Consider the following 25,636-nt stretch of genomic DNA (forward strand, 5'->3'; position numbering starts at 1 on the left):
CAACAGAAAATCCAGTCTCTGCAAAGATGACTGCATCATCTGCGAAATCAAGGTCAGAGGTCTTGACATTCCCCAAACTACGCAACGCAGCTTGATCTTTCAGACATCCTCCCCAGAATCCAGTAAACACCAGCACTGAAAAGTGTGGGGGTGAGGGTGGATGCAGACCCTCAACAAACTCCAGTAACAACTGGAAATAATTCATAGATAGAACCACTGCATCTCACAGCACTCAGTACCAGAGTATAGGTCACACATCAGATTGATCAGATTTGGTGGCACCCCACAAAGACCAAGAATCCTTCAGGAGGCATTCTGATTCACTTAATCGAACGCTTCGCAGAGATCAACATAGGCTGCAAGCAGCCCCTGCTGAAGCTCTCGCCTGCGTTTGGTGAGGACTCAAAGAGCAAGGGTACGGTCAATCGTTAACCTCTTTGGTGTAAAGCCTGACTGCTCTGGATGCTGGTGCTCAAGCAGATAGTGGCGAACCCCATCAAGAATTATCCAAGCAAAGACCTTGCCCAGCACTGAGAGCATCGTCACCCCTCGATAGTTGTTGCAGTCCTAGCGATCACCCTTCCTTTTCCAAAGAGGGGCAACAAGGCCCTTCTTCCAGTCAGTTGGGATGATGCCTGTGTTCCAGGCAGAGCACAAAACTGCATGCAACGACATGCATACAGCATTTCCACCAGCCTTGAGAAGTTCAGCATAGATGCCACAGATCCCAGGAGCTTTACCCCATTTCAACCAGTTCACTGCAGCCTGTGTTTCCACAAACAAAGGTGGATCACAGTTGATTGTAGGGTCAGCAATTGGGATAGTAACACTCCTGACATCCAACTCAACAGGTGGTGGATCAGCCTAGTACAGCCGCTCAAAGTAACTGGCCCAGCAGGCCTTCACTTCGGACTCCTCTGTCAAGAGCCCTCCACCCTTCGCTCTCACTGCAGTACACTGAGGGATGAGCTTGGAGTAACGCAATGAGGAATGGAGTACATAAACATTGAGATGATTGCAAAGAAGCCATAACACAAGGTGAGAGGATTCCAAAAAGGAGGATATTAAAAATTAATTATTAAAAACGAAAATAATTTGTGGACCAAATTATTCTGGGGTGAGGATGTTGACTATTCAGTACTTCGCAATGATGATTGTTGTTTTTTCTTGCACAGAAGTCAATGATGTGGTTGGAAGAAGAGTACTTTTGACAAAAAAACTAAATGGTTCCGAATAAATTCACATTTTCTGCTTTAATCCTCATGTAATAATATACTGTATTCATGCTTACTAAGATAATAATCTTAACATTCACTTCAACTTTTCTGTAATAACTTAAAGTATCAATAACACATTGAACATGTTGTAGCTGTTTCTTATTGTTTCCAACTTGTGTGATAATATCACTGAAACAGTGTTGTCAAGAGCTCTTATGCAAATGTAAAAAATAATAATATTACTACTGGTGTATGAAAAAAATCATACCTTTATGCAGCTTTTGTAAACACAAAGTCTTTCCCGAAAAGAGGTTGCCTATAAAACAAGCTTTCAGAGAGAATGGCGGGAGTTGAGGTCGTGAACTCATGTTCTTCAGGGAAGCCATATCAAAGATACAGTATCGTATGTGACCCAATACTCGATCATGAGGACATAGATTGCTGTTAGGTTCCTCATTTTCAAATTTCCAGGCACCAGACATTGTCTGAAGAAATAAAATAAATACATAACACAAAATGAAAATGATCACCTTTTTGTTTAAAGAGCTGAAACGTCCACATATGCTTCATGTTTAAATGATAAAAACGTTTCAAACATCAAGCTGTTTTGAAAAAAACAAGACATGCATTCTACAAAATGAATCTCTGAATTGTGTAAGCAAGCAAAAAAAATGTTATACACAGTGGTCCAAAATGATGTGCAACTTTTCAAACAGCTGTCATGATTTTACTATTGTGACCCGCTTTTTTATTTTCAGCTCACCAAAAGAACAACGTTAAAGATTTTCCATAAAAATTTCAACCATGTCGAACAATTTGTGTGCCCCAGCGGACGCTCATTTTAGAGACGTTTTTGCAATGGATTCACACGTTTCTACACAAAGGCAGTTTTGTAGGGTCTCTCCAAATGCAAGAATTCCACAATACAAAACCATCAAATGTATTGTTGAAAGGTTTAGAGACACTGGAAGTGTGAAAGAACAAATTAAAGGACATTGGTCGAAGACCTTCAGTGAAAACACCCGCCAAAATAGAGACAGAAAGAGAAGCTTTGCTGGCTTCTCTGAAAAAGTTGACACGCCGACTTGCACAGCTGGTGGGAACTTCTCAGATGACCGTTGGTGGAATCATACATGATAATCTCAAACTGAATCCATACAAGATACAGTTACTGCAGCACCAGACCAAAATAAATAAGAGGGAGAGGTTCTAATTTTGCATCACCATTGCCCAACAGATTGAAGAAGAGCAGGATTTTCTAGACAACATCTTTTGTGATGAGCCCCGATTCCATCTCTGCAGCCATGTGAACAAACAGAACATGCTATTTTGGTCAGAACACCAATCGCACTAACATATCGAAGAACCCGTTTCTGTCGTGAAAGCAATGGTTTGGTATGCTATCAGACATAGCAGTATAATAGGGCCTTTCTTCTTTGAAATGAAGCTGGACAAACAGTGACAGCCAACACAGATATATATGTGGACATGCTGCAGAGGAGATTCCTTCCAGCACTGAGAAGGAAGCAAAACATCACGATGAATTCATCTATCTTCCAGCAAGATGGTGCACAACTGCATACATTTAATGGTGCTTTGGAGTTTTTAAGACGACATTTCTCAAGTGATCAACTCACTTCTTGACGGACGGACAAACCATGCCTACTTCCCAGATCTGTTTCCTCCTGACTATGACTGATGGGGATCCCTCAAAGCTAAAGTCTACTAAAACAACCCACACACATTGCAGGAACTGAAAAATAAAATCAGACAGGAAATCAGCCGCGTACACCTCGCATAAAATCGACCAGTAATAAAAATATTGCAGTAAATAAAAAGTTGCACATCATTTTGGATGAGCGTGACTTCAAAAAGTACTGAAAACAACATTACAAGACTGAACTGCAGCCGACGGCTTTTCATGTCATTATACATGATAGTAATATTAACTTTCCTCAAAAGATGGCAGTAATGCACCAGTTTTGCTCACAGTTACAGCTGAGAAAGGGAGTGGGACAATTTACAAGTCAGTTTTTACACAGGGAAATAGTTGCAATAAAAATAGCTTTTTGAAGGAATTTACGCAATTTTACCAAACATTTACTAAGTCTGCCATTTTGACACACTTCGAGTAACGTGATCGGTATGACTTCTGCAATTTAACATCCCTACCCTGGCCGAATGTTGTCACCCAAATTTCATGGCACTCTGACTGGTGGGTCAAAAGAAGAAGATTTTGGAAGGAATTTGCATGACTGCCATTTTGACACTTCTGATCAGGTGATCAGCATGGCCTCCACAATTTAACATCAGGACCCTCTCCTAATGTTGCAACTCAAATTTGGTAGCATTCTGACTGGTGGGTCGGGAGAAGAAGATTTTTGAAGGAATTTACACAATTTACCCAAAACTTGACAAAGCTGGCCATTTTGAGACACTTCCTGTGACGTGATCAGTATGACTTCTGCAATTTAACATCCCTACCATGGCCGAATGTTGTAACCCAAATTTGGTAGCTTTCTGACTGGTGGGTCTGGAAAAGAAGATTTTTAAAGAAATATACTAAGTCAGCCATTTGACCTCCTTAAAGTCATGTGACTGAAACGAGCTTTGAAATTTCTCACACTAATCAGGAGAGAAAGGTTGCTGCCAAATTTCAGCCAGATTGGCCCAGCAGTTTGGCCAGAGAAGTCAAAATAGGAGACCAATGGATGGACAGACGGAGTGTGATGATAATACCTTAGCTGGAATTGAAATTCAAGATAAGTGAGTAAAATTTAATATACTGAAAATTAATCCCTCATGGGAGATGCAACAGTTTATGTTGAAGGATTTGATTTACAGTTGAAGAGGCAAAATGCTGAATAATGGTCACCATAGCGACAAACAAAGATAATCACTTGCCACATTCAGAGAGCAAAGGAGGTCGTGCATATCATGTTATTCTCCTACTGTGGCTTGGCAGTGCTCAACAACCATGCACACCAGGATCAGAATATAAATGGGGAGCATTATGCGAAGGTACTGCAGGAAAAAATGTGCCCAATGCTACATCTGAAAGAATTCGAATTTCTGTGGGAATGCATCCTTTTCCTCCAAAGCAACAGAGAACCGCATCTTAAGTGGAATGTGCTCTCTTGCTACAAAAGCGGCATTGTGAAGTTCTTCAGGAGTCTTTGCTCTGAGCACTGATGATGATCTTGCTACCATTTCTTTTCTTGACACAACACTGACAAAAGTGAGTTGAAATTCAGGATGGATGAGCTAAATAGTGGACAATACTGCTTTCACCTTTTCCAGTATTCATACTTGTGGATTTATAAAATGCATTTTGTTTAATAAAATTATACAATAAACTTTTGAAATGACATGTAAAATATACAAAGACGAGCCAAACCCACGCTCTGCGCGAAGTTTCGAAAGTGAGGGTTCGTTCGGACGTCAATATATCCAGTGTTCACAATGTGATTTATCGAATTTCTTTATATACAATGTTTCTTGTTACATTTTTGTGTCAAATTCACCTTCTGAGGTAGTGAGCATGTGCAGAAGAGGGTTTTACATTGCAGACGCTGTTTTCTCGGAGTGGCATTACGCCTCTAAGCGGTGACGGTCTGTCGACGACAGATGTACTGATGTCAGGGAATGACCGATGATGTCATGACATCATTGCGCCTTTCAGCGGTGACGTCACACGTCGCCATGCAAACGAATGTGAAAATTAGAAAATCGCCAAAAATTCCCAAACCTGTCCGTCTGGCACGATCTCACGCAGCCCATGCTGTTCATTAGACCAGAGTACCCGCATGCCGAAAGTGGCGACAATACGTCCGGCAGTTATGGAGGAGAAACGTCAAATTACGCACAGATGTTAACAGAAATAATATATAGGATGGTGTTCCAAAAGTGCATTGTAAACTTGTGAAATTTTATTTAGTGAGTTGAAAGTATTGTTGCGGTTTAAAAACCACATGCTGAAATTGAAACACACACAGCACGTAGACTTTTAGAATAGTTGTCTCTGTAATCAACGTTAAGAATAGCGCCTTCCCTATCGGGGTTATTATGTAATTAAATGTGTTGGGTTGGGTAGTTAGCACCCCCCCGTTGGGAGAATCGAGACATCAGCGCGTGATGGCATGTGGCCTGACAGCTGTCATCACAGGGCATGTGTGATTTACTGCCCTGGCGTTCAACGTGTGCTACGTACGCCAGCATTGTGGAACGCATGCCAAATTCTCCCATTCCTCTTTATTGTTTAAAACCCCACAAAGTCATTGTTTGTCTGTTTGTCTGTGTGGATGTCTACCCTGTAATGTAATTTATTGACGTCTTCCCCTGTGCTGTATTTTGTTTCCATAATCCCCGTTTATTCCCCCTCCACCAAAATGACTGGCGAACGAACCAAGACACAACCCAGCCTCCCTGAAATGATTGCTCCATTCCCTGGCTTTGTGCCATAAACATTGTTGGACATTTGGAGTTCGTCCCAGGAGCATGGGGAGAGAAAGGATTCCCCCCCCCCCCCCCATGTTAAGTACGGAGCTCTGTTCATGACAACAGCTGGAACGACCAAATTACTGAGTATCCGGCCAGGCGGCAGAATGGGCAGGGCTGTGGGGAACCCTCCAATGGCTGGCATGAGGCCGGCTCGTGGGGTCTGATGTGGCCCAATGGCGGGTCCCAGACCGCCTCGGGGATCTGACGTGTGGCTCTTTGGCACCGCCCCCTCTCTCTCTCTCTCTCTCTCTCTCTCTCTCTCTCTCTCTCTCTCTCTCTCTCTCTCTCTCTCTCTCTCTCTCTCTCTCTCTCTCTCTCTCTCTCTCTCTCTCATTGTCCTTGAGCTACCTTGGTCCTGGTTGTGTGTCTCTCTCTCTCTCTCTCTCTCTCTCTCTCTCTCTCTCTCTCTCTCTCTCTCTCTCTCTCTCTCTCTCTCTCTCTCTCTCTCTCTCTCTCTCTCTCTCTCTCTCTCTCTCTCTCACACACACACATACACACACACACACACACACACACACACACACACACACACACACACACACACACACACACACACACACACACACACACACACACTCTCTCTGCATCGCCCATCGCTCGTTTCTGCCTTGGTCTCAGACTCTACATCGCCCTTGCTTCATTCTTGGTCCTGGACTCTTTGGTTTATGATCCCGACGAAGCTGGTGGACCATCGGTGGTGGAGAGCAGCTTCAGGGCCATTTTGGAGAGCGGTACCAGGTTGGGGAGGGTGACGGTGATGTACGCACCAGTCCCAATTTGTCTCCGTGTGTGTGTGTGTGTGTGTGTGTGTGTGTGTGTGTGTGTGTGTGTGTGTGTGTGTGTGTGGTCTGATGGGTACCCTGTTTTGTTAGCCGGTAGGTAAGGCATAGGTTAAGTCTGCAACTTGTACATTTGCTCTCCCTTTTTATAAATACACACCGGAATTACACTCTTTTCATTGCATTTCCTCTTTTCCTGCCCCGGTTTTCCTTCTATGCCATTAAAGCCCTCAAGTTCCCCTTCCTCCTTCCCATACCCCTCATTGCTCATTGTAAATAAATTATTCTTGTTATATTTCCAATCTGCCTGTGGTTGTCCTTTCTTCCATTGGTCCAGCAATGTCCAGATGTAGATTAGCCGGCAGGTTATAATTCCCCACTAATGGGCTCTCGTATCAGTCTAGCATTGTGCTTGCAGAAAGCTTGGCCGCATTAATCAGAATTTACTAAAGATAAAAGCATAATTGCCAAGGGCACGATTCCTGATGAGGAGATCAGGTTTTCCGAGGTAAACGGTGTCAGCTGGAGGATCACAAGTCACGTGGTCAAGCTATTGGCGTTCGCGGTCGTTTAGCGACCCGCCGTGACATGAAGTTTTTCATGTGTGACAGCCTGCGATTCCCGGTGAGTCTGGGGATTACCAGGGATACCCCCCCACCCTTGTTGTACCCCCGCGACCCTGGGTCGGCAACAGAGATGGTGTTCCAAAAGTGCAAAGTAAACTTGTGAAATCATTATTTTGGGAGTTCATCATATCCAGTATACTTGTGAAATGTTTTTTCATGAGTTCAAATATAGATAGTTACACTTGTGAAATTTTATTTAGTATGTTGAAAATATGGAGTTTATTTGTAAAATGTTAAAATGACTGTGTACTAAGGGGTTCGGAGGCATGCCCCCTGAAAGTTTTTGAAAATTTGATGTCAAAATATGCAATTTGGGGGTGATGCTGTCCAAATTGTAACCAAAAGAACCCTGCAAATGGAAGTGATATTTGAGTTGGAATTTTTATTATTTCACCTGAACATCCATTGCTGAAAGGTCAAGGTCACAGTGAGGTCAAACATTGCTGAAAAGATTATTTTCAGTTGGTACAGCATTTTGTTATCAAAAATAAATGAATGCTGAATACCAGATACCATTGCAGGACTTTCAATGCATGTGTTTTATAAAGGGGGGTGGGGTGGGGGAGAGGATGTCCCACGCCAGGTACTGAAGCAGTTTAACGGAATCACCCTCGCTCGTAGTCAAAACCAGAACATTCACTAGTCTACCCCTTTAAACTCAATGCGTCATGTCATGGAGGGGTTTTCCGGAATCACCCTCGCTCCAGTGTAAACCAGAGGATTCACCACTCCATTATGTTTTCTGCGCAATTCTTTACTTGGCAGATACTGGACTTGCTAACGCCATAATGATTTCCCAAAAGACCTCAACTGGCACCCTCTGTTATGTGATCGTGGCCATTTTGAATAAATTAAATTTCCTGTACAAAGTGGATTTTCGTTGTGGTGTACTTTATCAGACCGTGAGTGTACGTTATTACTTAAGAAATCTAAATATTTCGTAAGTATATTGATGACTTCCGTCCTCTGTTTGTGTGTTTGTGTGTTTGTGTTTGTTTGTGTGCACGATAACTCAAAAACGGAAGAAGCTACCAATGTCAAATTACACCACGTGATTCAGGAGGGTGATGGCTAGGGCTGATTAGATTTTGGTCAAAATCGGTCAAAGGTCAAGGTCACAGTGGGGTCAAACATTCGATTTTTGATGGTTTGGTACAGAATCATCGTGGAGACATCTGGTTTGCGTCGCTACCTTCTCTCGAGACAGCTTTTATTAAACAAGGTCAGAGGTCAAGTTGACGATTTCGTAAGTACCAGTCTATGACTGCTTGTTACTTACGAAATCTAAAGATGTCGTAAGTATATTGATCACTTCCGCTTCTGTTTGTTAACCTACGCCATCTTCGAAGATGGATGGAGGTTACTGTTTTCACCCCTTTCTGTTTGTTTGTTTGTTTGTTTGTTACTTATGAAATCTAAAGATTTTGTAAGTATATTGATGACTTCCGTTTCTGTTTGTTTGTTTGTTTGTGTGTTTGTTACTTACGAAATCTAAAGATTTTGTAAGTATATTGATGACTTCCGTTTCTGTTTGTTTGTTTGTTACTTACGAAATCTAAAGATTTCGTAAGTATATTGATGCCTTCCGTTTCTGTTTGTTTGTTTGTCGGCACGATAACTCGAGAACGGAAGAAGCTACCAATGTCAAATTACACCACGTGATTCAGGAGGGTGATGGCTAGTGCTGATTAGATTTTGGTCAAAATCGGTCAAAGGTCAAGGTCACAGTGAGGTCAAACATAATTCCGTAAATTCACGTGGAGAAATGGAGTATTTTTGCTTCGCTCGACGTTACGAGTTCATTTTTACTTCGATTTTAACTTTGTCTTCGGTTTTTGCGATCGCTTAGGACGCTTAAAACTCGGTTGTCGAAATTCTGGTAAAAATCGGATGTTTTGGAGACGTTTTAAGATTGTATAAAAAATATTTCACTCGACGCATCACGGGTCGTCCCATGATGCAGTGCGCTCGAGCAGACGCGTCGTTGAGTTACGTTAAGGTATAATTGCGTGGAGAAATGGAGATTTTTGCTTCGGTTGACGTTACGATTTTTGATGGTTTGATACAGAATCATCGTAGAAACTTCTGGTTTGCGTCGCTACCTTCTCTAGAGACAGCTTTTATTAGACAAGGTCAAAGGTCAAGTTGACGATTTCGTAAGTACCAGTCTATGACTGCTTTTTACTTACGAAATTTAAAGATTTCGTAAGTATGTTGATGACTTCCGTTTCTGTTTGTTTGTTTGTTTGTTTGTCGGCACGATAACTCGAGAACGGAAGGAGCGACCAATGTCAAATTGCACCACGTGATTCAGGAGGGTGATGGCTAGTGCTGATTATATTTTGGTCAAAATCGGTCAAAGGTCAAGGTCACAGTGAGGTCAAATATTCGATTTTTGATGGTTTGGTACAGATAACTCGAGAACGGAAGAAGCTACCAATGTCAAATTACACCACGTGATTGAGGAGGGTGATCGCTTCTGCTGATTAGATTTTGGTCAAAATCGGTCAAAGGTCAAGGTCACAGTGAGGTCAAATATTCGATTTTTGATGGTTTGGTAGAGATAACTCGAGAACGGAAGAAGCTTCCAATGTCAAATTACACCACGTGATTGAGGAGGGTGATGGCTAGTGCTGATTAGATTTTGGTCAAAATCGGTCAAAGGTCAAGGTCACAGTGAGGTCAAACATCCAAAACATTTGATTTTTGATGGTTTGGTACAGAATCATCGTTGAAACTTCGGGTTTGCGTCGCTACCTTCTCGAGAGACAGCTTTTATTAGACAAGGTCAGAGGTCAAGTTGACGATTTCGTAAGTACCAGTCTATGACTGCTTGTTTTTTTGTTTGTAGGTATGATAACTCGAGAACGGAAGAAGCTACCAATGTCAAATTACACCACGTGATTGAGGAGGGTGATGGCTTCTGCTGATTAGATTTTGGTCAAAATCGGTCAAAGGTCAAGGTCACAGTGAGGTCAAATATTCGATTTTTGATAGTTTGGTACAGATAACTCGAGAACGGAAGAAGCTTCCAATGTCAAATTACACCACGTGATTGAGGAGGGTGATGGCTAGTGCTGATTAGATTTTGGTCAAAATCGGTCAAAGGTCAAGGTCACAGTTAGGTCAAACATCCAAAACATTTGATTTTTGATGGTTTGGTACAGAATCATCGTTGAAACTTCTGGTTTGCGTCGTTACCTTCTCGAGAGACAGCTTTTATTAGACAAGGTCAGAGGTCAAGTTGACGATTTCGTAAGTACCAGTCTATGATTGCTTGTTTTTTTGTTTGTAGGTATGATAACTCGAGAACGGAAGAAGCTACCAATGTCAAATTACACCACGTGATTCAGGAGGGTGATGGCCAGTGCTGATTAGATTTTGGTCAAAATCGGTCAAAGGTCAAGGTCACAGTGAGGTCAAACATAATTCCATAAATTCATGTGGAGAAATGGAGTATTTTTGCTTCGCTCGACGTTACGAGTTCGTTTTAACTTCGATTTTAATTTTGTCTTCGGTTTTTGCGATCGCTTCGGACGCTTAAAACTCGGTTGTCGAAATTCTGGTAAAAATCGGATGTTTTGGAGACGTTTTAAGAATGTATAAAAAAATTTCACTCGACGCGTCACGGGTCGTCCCATGATGCAGTGCGCTCGAGCAGACGCGTCGTTGTGTCTCGTTAAGGTTTTCCGTGTGCGCGCTGACGGTGTTTTCGATAAAGATGGTGTTGAAAATCATTTTTAATCCCAATAAAGGTTATCGTCGCATGCCTGACTCGCTGAGCCGTCGGATGATGTAAAGATTGTTGGTGGATGGCCGAATATTACGGTTTTGTGACTTTGATAAAATAATATAAAATAATTGCGTGGCGAAATGGAGATTTTTGCTTCGGTCGACGTTACGATTTTTGATGGTTTGGTACAGAATTATCGTAGAAACTTCTGGTTTGCGTCGCTACCTTCTCCAGAGACAGCTTTTATTAGACAAGATCAGAGGTCAAGTTGACGATTTCGTAAGTACCAGTCTTTGACTGCTTGTTTATTTATTTGCCTGTTTCATGTCCATCTATCTTTTGTCCCAGGATTTTCCGTTTTCATCATTCTGTGCCTTCTTATAATAAACTATTATTGGTGTGGTGACCGGCCATTGCAGATTTAGCATGTGAGACACCATTTTGGTGTGGCTTTAATGGCAATTTCCCAGGGGAGGTTAAAATTGGACATGTTCTGTAAAAATAAAGCAACGGAATTAACAATTCTAACCACCCCCTCCAGCAGGGGTCAGTAAACACACATTTACAATGACGTGTCCAAGGGAAAGTTGCAAGTCGTAATACAAAAATGAGTTTCAAAATATTGATTTTATTTGCATTTGTAACACTCTAGTCCCTATGCCTGCCACACTTTTCTCATCCACACTACTTCCCCCAGTGAAACTGAGTCGAGAACCTGACGGATTTGTGGTGGTGGTGAAACACAGGCATGATGGGCCAAATGGCCTCCTGCATCCAAATTCCTTGTTAAGATTAATTGGTGTCATATCAATGTGGTCACAAACTTCACCGCGACAAACAAACATTGTCAGGTTTTGCAGCAGAATCGTGTCTTTACTTCACGCAATGTAAAGACGGCATTTCGGTATTTTCCTTGAAGTTCACAGGAGGAAATGGCAATGGGAAACATCCAACAATGGACGCTATTTCTGTGTTTAGTGACGTAGACAGATGTTCTCCTGCCTCGGGGACGTGTAATCATGGTAATATGCTTGCAAGGTTTTGTATCCGACTCACTTCTAGAAAAAATACGTCATAAAAAACTACCATTGGAGTACTTCACATAATTGTGGTCATGATGCATTCGCATTGCACTCCATCTGGACCAAATTTATTAAGGAATGAATCAGCATATCGGAATAGCACCTGAATTCCCCATAATCACAGCATGTTTTTCTGATGATGAAAATACGGAAACCTCCGTATGGCTCGCTACAAAAATAAGGATTTCCATGCACATACAGAAGAGTTTCACCCATGGAAATGTTTATTCAGCGAGTCAAAAGTATGTAGTAAACGTGAAATGTTTACTTCGTGAGATGAAAGCATATAGCAAACTTGTGAAATGATTATTTAGTGAGTTGAAAGTACCTAGTAAATTTGTGAAGTGTTTTTTACTGAGTTGAAGTTGTAAGTAAACTTGTGAAATGTTTTTTTACTGAGTTCAAAGTATAGAGTAAACTTGTGAAAAGTATATTTAATGAGTTGAAAGTATATAGTAAACTTGTGAAATGTATATTTAATGAGTTGAAAGTATACAGTAAACTTGTGAAATGTTTATTTAATGGGTTGAAAGTATGTAGTAAACTTGTGAAATGTTTATTTAATGGGTTGAAAGTATGTAGTAAACTTGTGAAATGTTTATTTAGTGAGTTGAAAGTATTTACAAGGAAATCTCACACAGGTGGAGGCCATTCAGCCCATCATGTCTGCGTGAACACCACACTTATTTATCTACACAAGATCCAAGGAAGAAAATGCAAAAAAAGTGTTTAAATAATGAAATAAATATTTTTGTTTGTTTGTTTGGTTGTTTTTTTTTTTGTATTTTTTTGTTGTTTTTTTGTAGTTGTATTTTTTTTTCATAAGACCCCCACCAACAGCACTCTGTACACATGCACACAATCACCCATCAATGCTCAAACTACCTAAAAGTCTTATCAACATCCCCATACGCCTCTATCTCCATAACTTCCAGGTACCGATGTAATTGGTTCGTGGGCACCAGCAGTGACCACTATTGTTGTGTCTATGTGTCTGTCTGTCTGTTTGTGACTCTCTCCAGAGCATAGCTCGTGACGTTTGAGGAGATCTTGATGAAATTTGGACACAAGCTAGATATCATGGTCCAGTTGTGTCTTTTTGTATGAGGGGCATCCCACGCCCCTTGTGGGTGGAGCCACGCCCACTTGAACTTTTTATTTTCTCAATTTTTTTCTCGCAATTTCATTTCCTAGAAGCTGTGCGTAATGTGTGCGTTTTTACGGCAGGGCTTCCTCAAAAGCTTCCACTAACTCAATTGTACCTATCGTGGCATTGTTCAATAATGCCCGTGAATCATCGTCGCCTCCTGGCTTGTTCTAATTTAAAGTTATCTACTTTTTCTGCTGCCACTACCTTTCCAGGGAGGCCACCATGCATTAACTCCTCTCTGAGTGAAAGTCCCCTGTCTTACTACCATCTTAACTCTCCTCTTCTTTACTCTCAGGCTATGGCCCCCTGGTCCTATTACTGTCCACTCTGTTGAATAATTCATCTGCACTTATTTTATCGATATCTATCATTATCTTAAACATCTCTATCATATCTCCTCATAACCGCCTCCTTTCTAGTGTATAAAGCCCTGTCTCCTTCAACCGCTCCTCATCGCTGAGTCCAGCAAGGCCTGGAATCAATCTAGCAGTCCTGTGCTGAACCCTCTCTATGGCATCTCTGTCCTTCCGGAACTGTGGTGACTGGAACTGCACACAATATTCTAGATGTGGCCTCACTAAATTCGTGTACAATGTTAACACCACCTCTTTTGATTTATAAATGATCCCCCTCCGAATACAACCTAAAACCCAATTTGCTTTACCAAGAGCTGCCTGGCACTGTGCTGCCTGATAACCTCCCATATCTATTACCACTCCCAGATCCTTCTCCTGTGTGACACACTCCAAAATTACCCCTTGCATCCTATAATCTCTATTTTCATTGTTCTTTCCCATCCCCAACACCTTACACTTGCTCAGGTTAAATTCCATCTGCTAATCTTTTGCCCAATCTATGCAAGTATCAATACTTTCCTGAATCTGATCACCACCCGCTCTGCTAGCCACCTCACCCCCAAGCTTTGTGTCATCTGCAAATTTGGAAAGCTCACTCTTTACCCCATTATCCAAATCCTTGATGTAAATAATGAATAGTAATGGTCCGAGTACTGATCCCTGAGGTACCCCGCTACTTATATCCTCCGACTCACAGCCACTCTTTGCTTCCCACCACTAAGCCAGTTTGCAATCCAATTAGCTACCTGACCAGCCACTCCACAAGCCCTTACTTTGGCTAACAACCTCCAATGTGGTACCCTATCAAATGCCTTCTTAAAGTCTAGATATACTATGTCCACTGCCTTTCCATCATCCACCCAATCAGACACTGCCTCATAGAACTCCAAAAGATTTTTTGAACAGGAACTACCTTTGGTAACCGCATGCTGACTACCTTTAATTAGTTTGTATTTGTTTAAATGGTTCCTCATCTGATCCTTAATTAATGTCTCCAACACCTTCCCCACAACTGAAGTCAAACTAACAGGTCTATAGTTTTCCAATTCTTCTCTGGATCCTTTCTTAAATAATGGTATTACATTTGCTGCGATTCAATCCTCCGGTACCTGTCCTGTCTCCAGTGAATGATTAAAAATATCCGTTAACATCTCGCTTACCTGCTCAGCCACCTCCATAAACACTCTCGGTTGCATACTATCTGGACCCGGAGCCTTATCTTTTCTGAGATTACCTAGCTGTTGCTTTACTTCCTCCACTCCAACCTGGATCTTCTGTAAAAGCCCTTCCTCACCTCCTTGATAGATACTCTCAGTTATTGGCAATTCTCCTGACTGTTCTTGTGTAAAAGTTGAAGAAAAATACCTGTTAAATTAGCGTACCTTCTCACTTTCCTCACGAACCACTCTCCCGATGCTCTTCCTCAATGGGCCCACACTGGTCCTCACCTGTTCTTTTCCCCTGATATACTGAAAGCCTTGCTATTATGTTTAATATTCCTAGCGATATCCTTCTCATACTGTCTTTTGGCTTGCCAAGTTATTTTTTTAACTTGCCCCTGTTTACTTCGATAGTGATATAAATCTAACTCCAGTCCTAGTATTTTAAACCTAATAAATGCCTTCTGCTTTTCCTTAATAGCGTTCCTTATCTCACCACTCAACCACCCTGGCCTCTTTCTGCTTCTAGTTTTACACCTCATTGGAATGTACTTATTGTGCACTCTACACATTTGGTCCTAAAAGGTTTCCCATTTTTCTGATGCTGATTGTCCTATTGTTAGCTTCTCCCAATTTACATCACCCAACTCTCCTCATACCCTCAAGGTTTGCCTTCCTGAATTCTAATAGCCTTACCCCACTATCCTGAACTCTAACCCTTAACAGAATCTTTGCACACACAATGTCATGGTCACTTGCTCCTAAATACTTCCTGACCTCCACCTCATCCACCATATTGGGATCGTTACTTTAAAGGAGGTCTAACACTGCACTCCCCCTCGTGGGCTTATCTACAAACTGGGTAAAAAAATCAATCCTGGACTAAATCTAGGAAATCCTCATCTGCACTGCCCTTTCCCTGTTCCTGGACCCAATCTATCCCTGGCAAGTTAAAATCCCCCATAATCAGTACTCTTCCCTTACCACATGCCTTTCACACACAGAGCCCAATAAAACATCCTCCCAGTATCTTACTGTTTTTACAATTTCCAATCTCAACCTATACAGAATCATCGACATCAATTCCCTCATTAATGTCACCCCTTTCTCTTAATGCAATGCTGTCCTTTACCCAGATTGCTACTACTCCTCCTATTCTTTCCTTCCGATCACACTGATACACCTTGTAGCCTTCCAATCCTGTCCTCCAGTTACTATCCTCATTAAACCTCACTTGTCTCACTTACTGCAACTATATCGTACTCCTCGCTCTCTACTTTGGCTTCAAGCTCTTCCATCTTATTATTTAAATTCCTGGCATTGGTATAGAATATATTTAACTTTTCCCTTCCTGAAATTCTATTTTTTTACCTGCCCTTGCACATCAAAATTACATCATGAGTTCCTTCCTTAATTGCTTCCCCACCCTCTGCTGACTGAAAAAAACAAAACCTGAATTCCTTCCTCATTTCCCACTGCAAACCTTGCTGTCCCCTTTCTGTTTAACATACCAGTATGGACATCATTCTGGAAACACTCCCTTTGTCCCTGAAATTATTCCCACTGCTTCTTAAATGGAAAAACCTTCCTCCCGCCACCATTCTTCCAGCCATTGGTTGACATCTATTGTTCTGCTCATAATTTCGATATCATTTCCTAATCGTGGGAGAACCCCAGAAAACATGACCTCACAACCTTTTGCTCTCAGCTGCTTACCCAATATCCTGTATCTATTTTTCAAAACCTCTGAGTAAACTTTCCCTACATCATTCGCACCAAGGTGTACTTCAACCAACTTCTTCCTGCCATGACCCCGATAGAATATTGTTTACCCTTTCTTCAATGTCCCTAACTCCTGCTCCTTCAAAACTGCACAGACTTCTATGTCTACAATCCTTCCTGCAGAATGAAGAATCTACATATATAATTGTCTCATCACCCACAAAAACTGTCGCCCAGACCTCATGTCTACCAATTCCTATTTCGGCACCTACACCACTGCCTACACCCACTGCACCTCCACCACTGCCTGCACCTGCTGCTCATGCACCCATTGCACCTGCACCACTGTCTGCACCCGCTGCACCTCTGCCATTGCCTACACCCACGGCACCTCCGCAACTGCCTGCACCCACTGCACCTCCACCACTGCCTGCACTTCTGCAGCTCCACCACTGCAAGCACCCGTGGAATCTCCGCCACTGCTTGCACCCACGGCACCTCTGCCACTGCCTGCACCCACTGCACCTCCGCCACTGCCTGCACCTCCTCCACTGCCTGCACATGCTGCACCTTCACCACTGCCCGCACCTGCTGCACCTCCACGACTGCCCATCCCCGTTGCACAGTCACCACTGCCCGCCCCCGTTGCACCGTCCACACTGCCCGCCCCCGTTGCACCGTCCACCCTGCCCGCCCCCGTTGCACTGTCACCACTGCCCGTCCCCCCCTGCTCCTCCACAACTGCCTGCATCCGCTGCACCTCCAGCACTGCCCGCCTCCACCACACCTCCACCAATGCCCGCCCCTGCTGCACCTCCACCACTGCCCGCACCTGCTGCACCTCCACCACTGCCCGCCCCCGCTGCAATTCCACCACTGCCCACCCCTGTTGCACCGCCAGCACTGCCCGCCCCCGTTGCACCGTCACCACTACCTGCCCCCGTTGCAGCATCACCACTGCCCGTCCCGGTTGCACCGTCACCACTGCCCGTCCCCGTTGCACCGTCGCCACTGCCCGTCCCCGTTGCACCGTCGCCACTGCCCGTCCCCGTTGCACCGTCGCCACTGCCCGTCCCCGTTGCACCGTCGCCACTGCCCGTCCCCGTTGCACCGTCGCCACTGCCCGTCCCCGTTGCACCGTCGCCACTGCCCGTCCCCGTTGCACCGTCGCCACTGCCCGTCCCCGTTGCACCGTCGCCACTGCCCGTCCCCGTTGCACCGTCGCCACTGCCCGTCCCCGTTGCACCGTCGCCACTGCCCGTCCCCGTTGCACCGTCGCCACTGCCCGTCCCCGTTGCACCGTCGCCACTGCCCGTCCCCGTTGCACCGTCGCCGTTGCACCGTCGCCACTGCCCGCCCCCGTTGCACCGTCGCCACTGCCCGCCCCCGTTGCACCGTCGCCACTGCCCGTCCCGGTTGCACCGTCGCCACTGCCCGTCCCCGTTGCACCGTCGCCACTGCCCGTCCCCGTTGCACCGTCGCCACTGCCCGTCCCCGTTGCACCGTCGCCACTGCCCGTCCCCGTTGCACCGTCGCCACTGCCCGTCCCCGTTGCACCGTCACCACTGCCCGTCCCCGTTGCACCGTCGCCACTGCCCGCCCCCGTTGCACCGTCGCCACTGCCCGCCCCCGTTGCACCGTCGCCACTGCCCGTCCCGGTTGCACCGTCGCCACTGCCCGTCCCGGTTGCACCGTCGCCACTGCCCGTCCCCGTTGCACCGTCGCCACTGCCCGTCCCCGTTGCACCGTCGCCACTGCCCGTCCCCGTTGCACCGTCGCCACTGCCCGTCCCCGTTGCACCGTCGCCACTGCCCGTCCCCGTTGCACCGTCGCCACTGCCCGTCCCCGTTGCACCGTCGCCACTGCCCGTCCCCGTTGCACCGTCGCCACTGCCCGTCCCCGTTGCACCGTCGCCACTGCCCGTCCCCGTTGCACCGTCGCCACTGCCCGTCCCCGTTGCACCGTCGCCACTGCCCGTCCCGTTGCACCGTCGCCACTGCCCGTCCCGTTGCACCGTCGTCACTGCCCGTCCCCGTTGCACCGTCGCCACTGCCCGTCCCCGTTGCACCGTCGCCACTGCCCGTCCCCGTTGCACCGTCGCCACTGCCCGCCCCCGTTGCACCGTCGCCACTGCCCGTCCCCGTTGCACCGTCGCCACTGCCCGTCCCCGTTGCACCGTCGCCACTGCCCGTCCCCGTTGCACCGTCGCCACTGCCCGTCCCCGTTGCACCGTCGCCACTGCCCGTCCCCGTTGCACCGTCGCCGTTGCACCGTCGCCGTTGCACCGTCGCCGTTGCACCGTCGCCACTGCCCGTCCCCGTTGCACCGTCGCCACTGCCCGTCCCCGTTGCACCGTCGCCACTGCCCGTCCCCGTTGCACCGTCGCCACTGCCCGTCCCCGTTGCACCGTCGCCACTGCCCGTCCCCGTTGCACCGTCGCCACTGCCCGTCCCCGTTGCACCGTCGCCACTGCCCGTCCCCGTTGCACCGTCGCCACTGCCCGTCCCCGTTGCACCGTCGCCACTGCCCGTCCCCGTTGCACCGTCGCCACTGCCCGTCCCCGTTGCACCGTCGCCACTGCCCGTCCCCGTTGCACCGTCGCCACTGCCCGTCCCCGTTGCACCGTCACCACTGCCCGTCCCCGTTGCACCGTCGCCACTGCCCGCCCCCGTTGCATCCTCACCACTGCCCGCCCCCGTTGCATCCTCACCACTGCCCATCCCCGTTGCACCGTCACCACTGCCCGCCCCCGTTGCACCCTCACCGCTACACTGTATATATTATACAAACTTGTAACATGTTTATTTAGTCAGTTGAAAGTATATCATAAACTTGTGAAACATTTATTTAATGAGTCAAAAGTACATAGTAAACTTGTGAAGAGTTTATTTATTGAGTTGAACATATATAGTAGTTGTGAAATGTTTTAGTGAGCTGGAAGTACAAAGTAAACTTATGAAATGTTTTTGCTTATTTTTTAATTGTAAAATTTACATCAAGTGAGAAATATGTTACTTAAATTTTGGAACATTTGCAACATCTGTTAGTAACAGATCTGCAAACAGCAGTAGAAAGATCATTATTAATCAAACAAAATTGTTGTTATTTGATTAAAATGTTACGTAAATCATGGTGTTGGCTTAATGGTTGGGGCGGTGGACTTGAGATCCTTGAGTCCTGATTTCAAATCCTGCTTGGCTGTTGAATAAATACCAGGTGGGGTTGATTAAGCCTGTCATCCTTCTGAGGTTGGAAAAATGAGTACCAGCTTGTTAGGATGATTGAGCCATTTGAGTAACCTGTGTTGTAGTGGTGACTGTCCAAGATTGTGCCCAATAGCCCAGGAGACTGCTTTAGCAGCACTCATGTGCTGTACAGAGTACGGTCCAAATGGATGCAGATCAGTCATGGGGTTTTGCTTTATAAATTGTCATTGATGAGGCTCCAGCAATTTCATGGAATGTAAATTAACTTCATAGCAAAAATGTGCTACTCATTGGTCATGTAACACACAGTATCTGCATTGGGTTACATTATTTTTGTTGTCGTTTGAATGTGCTTCACCGGTTGGCAAGCACTAAGCATCATCTGGTCAATAAACGCCTTCTGTATCCAGCACAATGGAGTCTGTTGTTTACGTTACAGGTCAACTGGTAGGATCAGCCATTTTGATTTGAACATCTCAATAATATGAAATTTAAGGAACCGGATTAGTGTGCGTGCGTGCGTGCGTGCGTGCGTGCGTGCGTGCGTGCGTGCGTTTTTTAATGCAAGATGGTTTAGCTTCCAACCCTTGAGGTGAAAATATTACTTGCTGTTTTATTTTTTTGCATGAAGTTATATTACTAAATTTAGCTATTATAAAGGTTTACCTGGTATTCCTGGAAATCTTGGGCATCCAGCAACGTTTGCCTTTCCTTCTTTATGTCTCCTTTGTCTTCCAGAAATGAATCATCAAGTGGTTGGTCATGGAAGAAAAGGTACTTCCATTCTCGTAACAACTCTTCAGGTAATTGCCTGTTAAAAGAAAATTATAATGACCCAGTACTGTCTTGAAAAATACTTGGATGATTTAATGGTTTCATTACTGTTACCTAGTTACTGCTTTTATCAGGAACAAAGACAACATATATCAGACCCCATCACTGTCATGAGTACCAGGAACCAAGTATCACACCAGCTATTGCTGCATGCATCCCGACTAACAAGAAATGCCTGACACGCACATTAACCTGTCTCTGGTATACAAAACAGTTCTGGGGGTTACCAGGAACAATTTAAATTTTTTAAAACCTCTTCTGGCAAAAGTTGCATCGGCTCCACTTATTTGGCATGAGCTTAGCAGAGCTACAGCCCCTATAATAACATCTGCATAGGATTGTACAGCAGCCAATGCCCTATATTTTACTGTGGGAAGAGAATTTAGTTCTCAATTTTATAGTCTAACCCACCCTGTAGAGGGAACATCCACGGATATGCGTTTCGGCCTCACTAGAGTGAAGACTTTTATTTGATTTGTGGTCTTTGATCCCCTTCGACCTCTTAGTCCCTTTGGACCTTTACACCCATTATACCCCATCGATGCTTAAGATACTTCAACCCCTCACTGCAATTGGAACATACCCTTTAGACCATTAGAACCATTATCAACCCTTACACCCTTTCGACCCTTTAAACACACATCACACAAAACATCAAAAGAGTCGTCTTGCAAGATAGAAACTCTACTTTTTTCAGCAAGTAATGTGCAAACTCTATCCACCCAGAGGGTGGTTACTCTGATAGAATTATAAATATGTTTGTAAAAAGCCAAATATGTTTGTATAAGAATTATTTTATGTCATTTTGCACGTGAAAACATTCAGCATTTCAGTCACATGTTGCCATTAAAGCAGGGATGCAATCCTTTTCATAGTATCTAACAAAGCAACATACTAAATGGATACTCAAAACCAAAATGCACACTGAAGACAACCAAAGATGAGATGAGAAAATTATAAAAAACAAAAATACCTTTGCATAAGCTCAAAGTACTCGCCAATTTTGGCAGCAAAATCAGTTATTTGAAGTACAATATGAAAGCACATGCTGTAATGTTTTTGGCAGCATATATGCACTTGCTCATCTTGGTATTTCACATACAAAGCTTCTTCCTGTTGTTGTTTATCCCTTCTGGATAGTTCATGTAGCCTGCACATTGCCTATTTGGAAGTTTAAAAGACAAAAGGTAATTAATTGTTTTTTTCCTACAATAGACATTTTGGCATGGATGTCATTCACAAAAACAAAACAATCCAAATGATCTGGCACGTAAATGTTTCTCAAAATATGACCAACATGAACAAAACTATATGGCATATTGACACCAAACATTTCCTTTAGATGCATCAATAATCTTACATTTTTGGTGAAATGATTCTGTAAAAAACAAAGTAAAGTGCTGCAAAATTCCCCCGTAGCAGTGTTGGGGTTTTGACTACAGATCTGGGTTAAATCAGAAACTGATTGACAACTCCAGGACTAAAATGTTTCACACTCTCTCAGTATATTCACAAAGATAAAGAAGAAGCACAGGTTTGAGTTTTATTCTCCATTCCATCTGATGGAAAAAGTCAGACGTCGTCATTTTGCATTGAAGAGAAGACAGCATTCTTTAGCAAAGGCCCAATACATCAGTTGTTTACTTGCTTTATTGTTTATAGGAGAGCGAAACAGTATTTGACAGCTGTTAAAAATTACCAAGTGAATGTCATATTGTTGTGTCGTCAATAGTGCATGGAGTGGCCATTTTGTGTGCAACAGCTTGTACACATTGGTTACCATATGCTTGTCTGTAATTTAGCTTGACGACAAAGACTCACATGAAGGCCTCTTCTCGACCGATTAAATCTGATAAGGTTTGCTTGATATAGATGAAGATGCCCCGATTCATGTGGTACATGGCCGGAATGAGCTCAAATTACATTAATGTGGTATTGTAGTACGTTTTTGTTTGTTTGTTTTTTGTCTACAAAATCAAGGGTCATGTCAGAGTGAGAACACAAAATGGATCAGGATGCAAAAGGAACAGTAGAAAGAGGGGGGCACCAGCAGCAGGGTTGAAGGGCAAAAAAGAGGGTGACTTGGCCAAATAAGGGATGTGGGGAGGAACGAGGGGTAGGGGAGAATGCATGGGAGTAGACAAGATGGTACAAAAGCAAACTCTCTGGAGTAAAAACTGGAAATTTGTAAGGAGGTGGGCTTGGGGTGGGGCGGTGAACGAGGATAAAAAAAAAGATCATGGTGGTGAACAGTTGTCTTGAGACCTGGAGGGAAGAATAGGATTGAGGAGAATGTGGAAGCTGATTCCACAGGTGGGAAAAAATGAGGAAGAAATGAGTGGAGGTGAACAATGAATCTGGATTTTGGGAGTTTAACCAGAAGGGGCTTGATGGTCAACCGTGTGCACCCTGCAGAAACCTTGGGCGGGGGATGGGGTGGTGGGACAAAAGCACAGAAAGAGTAGAGGTTGCAAGACCAGAAATGAGGCAGAAGAAGACAGAGACAACCGAACTGTCAGTGACGGGAAAGTGATAGGCCCAGAGACAGCTTCATTGCAGGAGATGCCAATGATCTTGTGGCTTTGGTTTCCATGGCGTCAAGCTGATCAAGGTGTCATGCGCATGTGGCAGCCCGGAGCTCCATCAAGTTGATGATAAAGGTATTGTTGGTGGATAGGAGTTCAGGTGTGGCAAGGAAGGGTTTGCCATGCAGTCCTTTCAGAAAGAGAGAGTGAGAGTGTGAGATTTGTCATGATTGAAAGACATATTCCAAGTGTTTCGGCAGCTTGTGATTTTGTCAAGGTCTGAAGAGATCCCAAAGCTGCTGCCTATCTATCTGAAGGATGAGGGATATCAGTGCAGAGGGTGGAGTCATCAGCAAATAGATAGAGGATTTTCCAGAGAGTCAGTGAGATCATTGATGAAGATGAGGAATAATATGGGGTCTGGAACACTGCCTTGGGGTATTCCAGCCTTGACAGGGAGAGGAGATGAAAGGTTTCCATTTAAATCCACACATTGTCTCTGAGAGTGGAGGAAGTCATTAATCCAAGAGTTGAGTTGGCCTTTCATTCCTTAGCCAGACAATTTGGAGAGCAAGGCAGGATGCCAGACTGTATCAAATGCTCGAGATATGTCAAAAGAGACGCCTCTGATCTCATGTCTGATATTGAAGGCCTCCACCATTGTTGGGAGTAGAAGTAGCATGTCCAAGGTAGAGTGACCAGGACTGAATCCAAATCAAACATGTTCCAAATCAAGCTATTCATTTGAAATATAGGGAGTATTGAAATGGATAAACCTATTTATATAGGAACATCAATTCTTGACTTGTCAAAGTCGTTACTGTTTGACTATTACTATAATAATTTAAAATCAAAGTATAAGGATAATGTGTCATTGTTATATACTAGTGTGGGCCCGTACATGCGTGGCCGTACGTGCACAAAAAAAAGAATTGTGACGTCAATTGTGACGTCAAAGCACCGTATCCTGTCATTGGTTTGGTAAATAAATGGCCATAACTTGGGAACCACTTGTCTGATTAATATCACACCTTGAAAAGGCACATACTCAGGTCCCCAGCAATATACCTGGCAAGTTTCAATTAGATCGGACCAGTGGTTGTCGAGAAACAGCGGTCACAGACACACACACACACACATTGCTGGAATAATTATAGATAGATGGATACAGATAGTTTTATATTCGAAACTAAAACAAGTGATGTATATGAGGATATGATTGATAATATTGATATATATGATACAAGTCATTATAAGTCAGGTGATGTGTTGTTTTTATCAAAGAAATAAAAGGTTATTTGTAAGTTTAAAGATGAATTGGGTGGGAAGGTCATGAGTGAATTTATAGGATTGAGATCAAAGTCTTATGCTTTTACGTATATTGATAATAATAACATTGAAAGGTGTGATAAGAAGCTAAATGGAATAAAGAAAAATATAATCAAGGAAACAACAAACTTTATTACAACTGTTTAACCTTAAAGAAGGAAGAGTACAGAAAAATGAATACAATAAGAAGTTATAAACATCAATTATATACAGAAGAGATAAATAAGAAAGCATTAGGAGCTTTCGATGATAAAAGATATATTTTTGAGAATGGAATCAATAGTCTCCCTTGTGGTTATAAGTATAAGTGTTAAGATATTGGGTTGGGAATTTTAACAGGCTACCGCCGTCTTTTTACTGATTTATAAATGATAGAACCAAGCAATAACCAAACCAAAGAGTGGAGATGTAATCAGCCTTGGTATTTAAATGGGAAACATAAAGAATGTGAGAAATATCAAAAAAGTCTTATTGAAGAAATAACCGGGGTAAAAGTAGATAAAACAAATAAGCGGATAAATTTAATTACAATTACGTTGGAGGATGTAAAGAAAAAAAATTAATATCCTTGAATGGACTGAAAACTTTGATGGTTATCAATTGAACGATGGAAAAACAATTTACTACAATCTCAAAATGATATGTGGCTCAGGAGGTGGTCAAATAAGAGCATTAAGAGAAGTTTACCATTTCATTTCTGCAGAACAAAGACACTTAAACCAAGAACCAAGTTCCAAGTTATTCTTTGTGAATATACTTGATGGAAATGAATGTTATAAGAAAATTAAGTTATTCCCTAAAGTAGAACATGGGCACATATTCGTTGCTTCGCTCTGAGTGGAATGAAAATATAAAAGGACTGTGATTATGTTGGGGGGAAGAAGTGCTTTAATCAGTAAGTCTCAATCTTTCATTGTCTCAATTTTACATTTGCTTTTATGGGAGGGAAGGGGATAGGTGGGGAGAAAATCGGTCTCAAATTTACATTTGCTTGTATGGGAGGGAAGGGGATAGGTGGGGAGAAAATCAGTCTCCTATTTTGAGCATTTGGGGCTTGAGTCAGAAAATTTTTCCCTTTCCCCCCATTCATTTGAATGGTTGTCCCAGAAATCGCATTTATCTTCTACTTAAGTCTTTTTATATCTAATTAGGGAACCTTTACGTTTGTCTTACCTTTTCTGTATCCATGGAATCTTGAAATGCTTGCATTCGTAATTTTTCACACTGCATTTCTGTAAATATTTTTGTTTCACAAAACAAATTCTTCTCTCGACGATTGTGAAAAAGCTGAACAGCAATTTGAGATTCTTCATGACTTTGATGCATCAAATGGTTGGCAAGTTTTTTGATTCTACAATATTGCTGATAAATAAACAGAGACAGGAACATAAGGAAAGTTCATACAAATCTAGCAGCA

At 43.7% G+C, this 25,636-nt stretch overlaps 1 protein-coding gene and 1 long non-coding RNA gene across 14 annotated transcripts in view; one reads left to right on the forward strand and one right to left on the reverse strand.

Moving 5' to 3' along the window:
- The window catches only part of LOC147032885 (sperm flagella and cilia-associated protein 2-like), a 204,223-nt gene that overhangs the window by 146,333 nt on the left and 32,254 nt on the right, over window positions 1-25,636 (reverse strand). For all 12 annotated transcript variants that reach the window (XR_015055389.1, XR_015055390.1, XR_015055392.1 and 9 more), the window contains exons 5-8: window positions 25,393-25,581; window positions 21,339-21,526; window positions 20,198-20,342; window positions 1,486-1,702 (exon numbers count right to left, since the gene is read on the reverse strand). Coding sequence is in view for 7 of the 12 variants with exons in the window: in XM_085870859.1 (XP_085726985.1) it covers window positions 1,486-1,702; window positions 20,198-20,342; window positions 21,339-21,526; window positions 25,393-25,581 (739 nt within the window). In the remaining 5 variants the exon portion in view is untranslated. The remainder of the gene's footprint in view (window positions 1-1,485; window positions 1,703-20,197; window positions 20,343-21,338; window positions 21,527-25,392; window positions 25,582-25,636) is intronic.
- Window positions 10,783-25,636, forward strand: part of LOC147032887 (uncharacterized) — a 103,144-nt gene continuing 88,290 nt past the window's right edge. For both annotated transcript variants that reach the window (XR_015055393.1, XR_015055394.1), the window contains exons 1-2: window positions 10,783-11,134; window positions 20,270-20,334. This is a non-coding gene — a long non-coding RNA (uncharacterized LOC147032887). The remainder of the gene's footprint in view (window positions 11,135-20,269; window positions 20,335-25,636) is intronic.

Source organism: Eptatretus burgeri, chromosome 2, assembly GCF_056783735.1.
Source record: "Eptatretus burgeri isolate ZD-2024b chromosome 2, Ebu_testis_v1, whole genome shotgun sequence".
Lineage (NCBI taxonomy): Eukaryota > Metazoa > Chordata > Myxini > Myxiniformes > Myxinidae > Eptatretus > Eptatretus burgeri.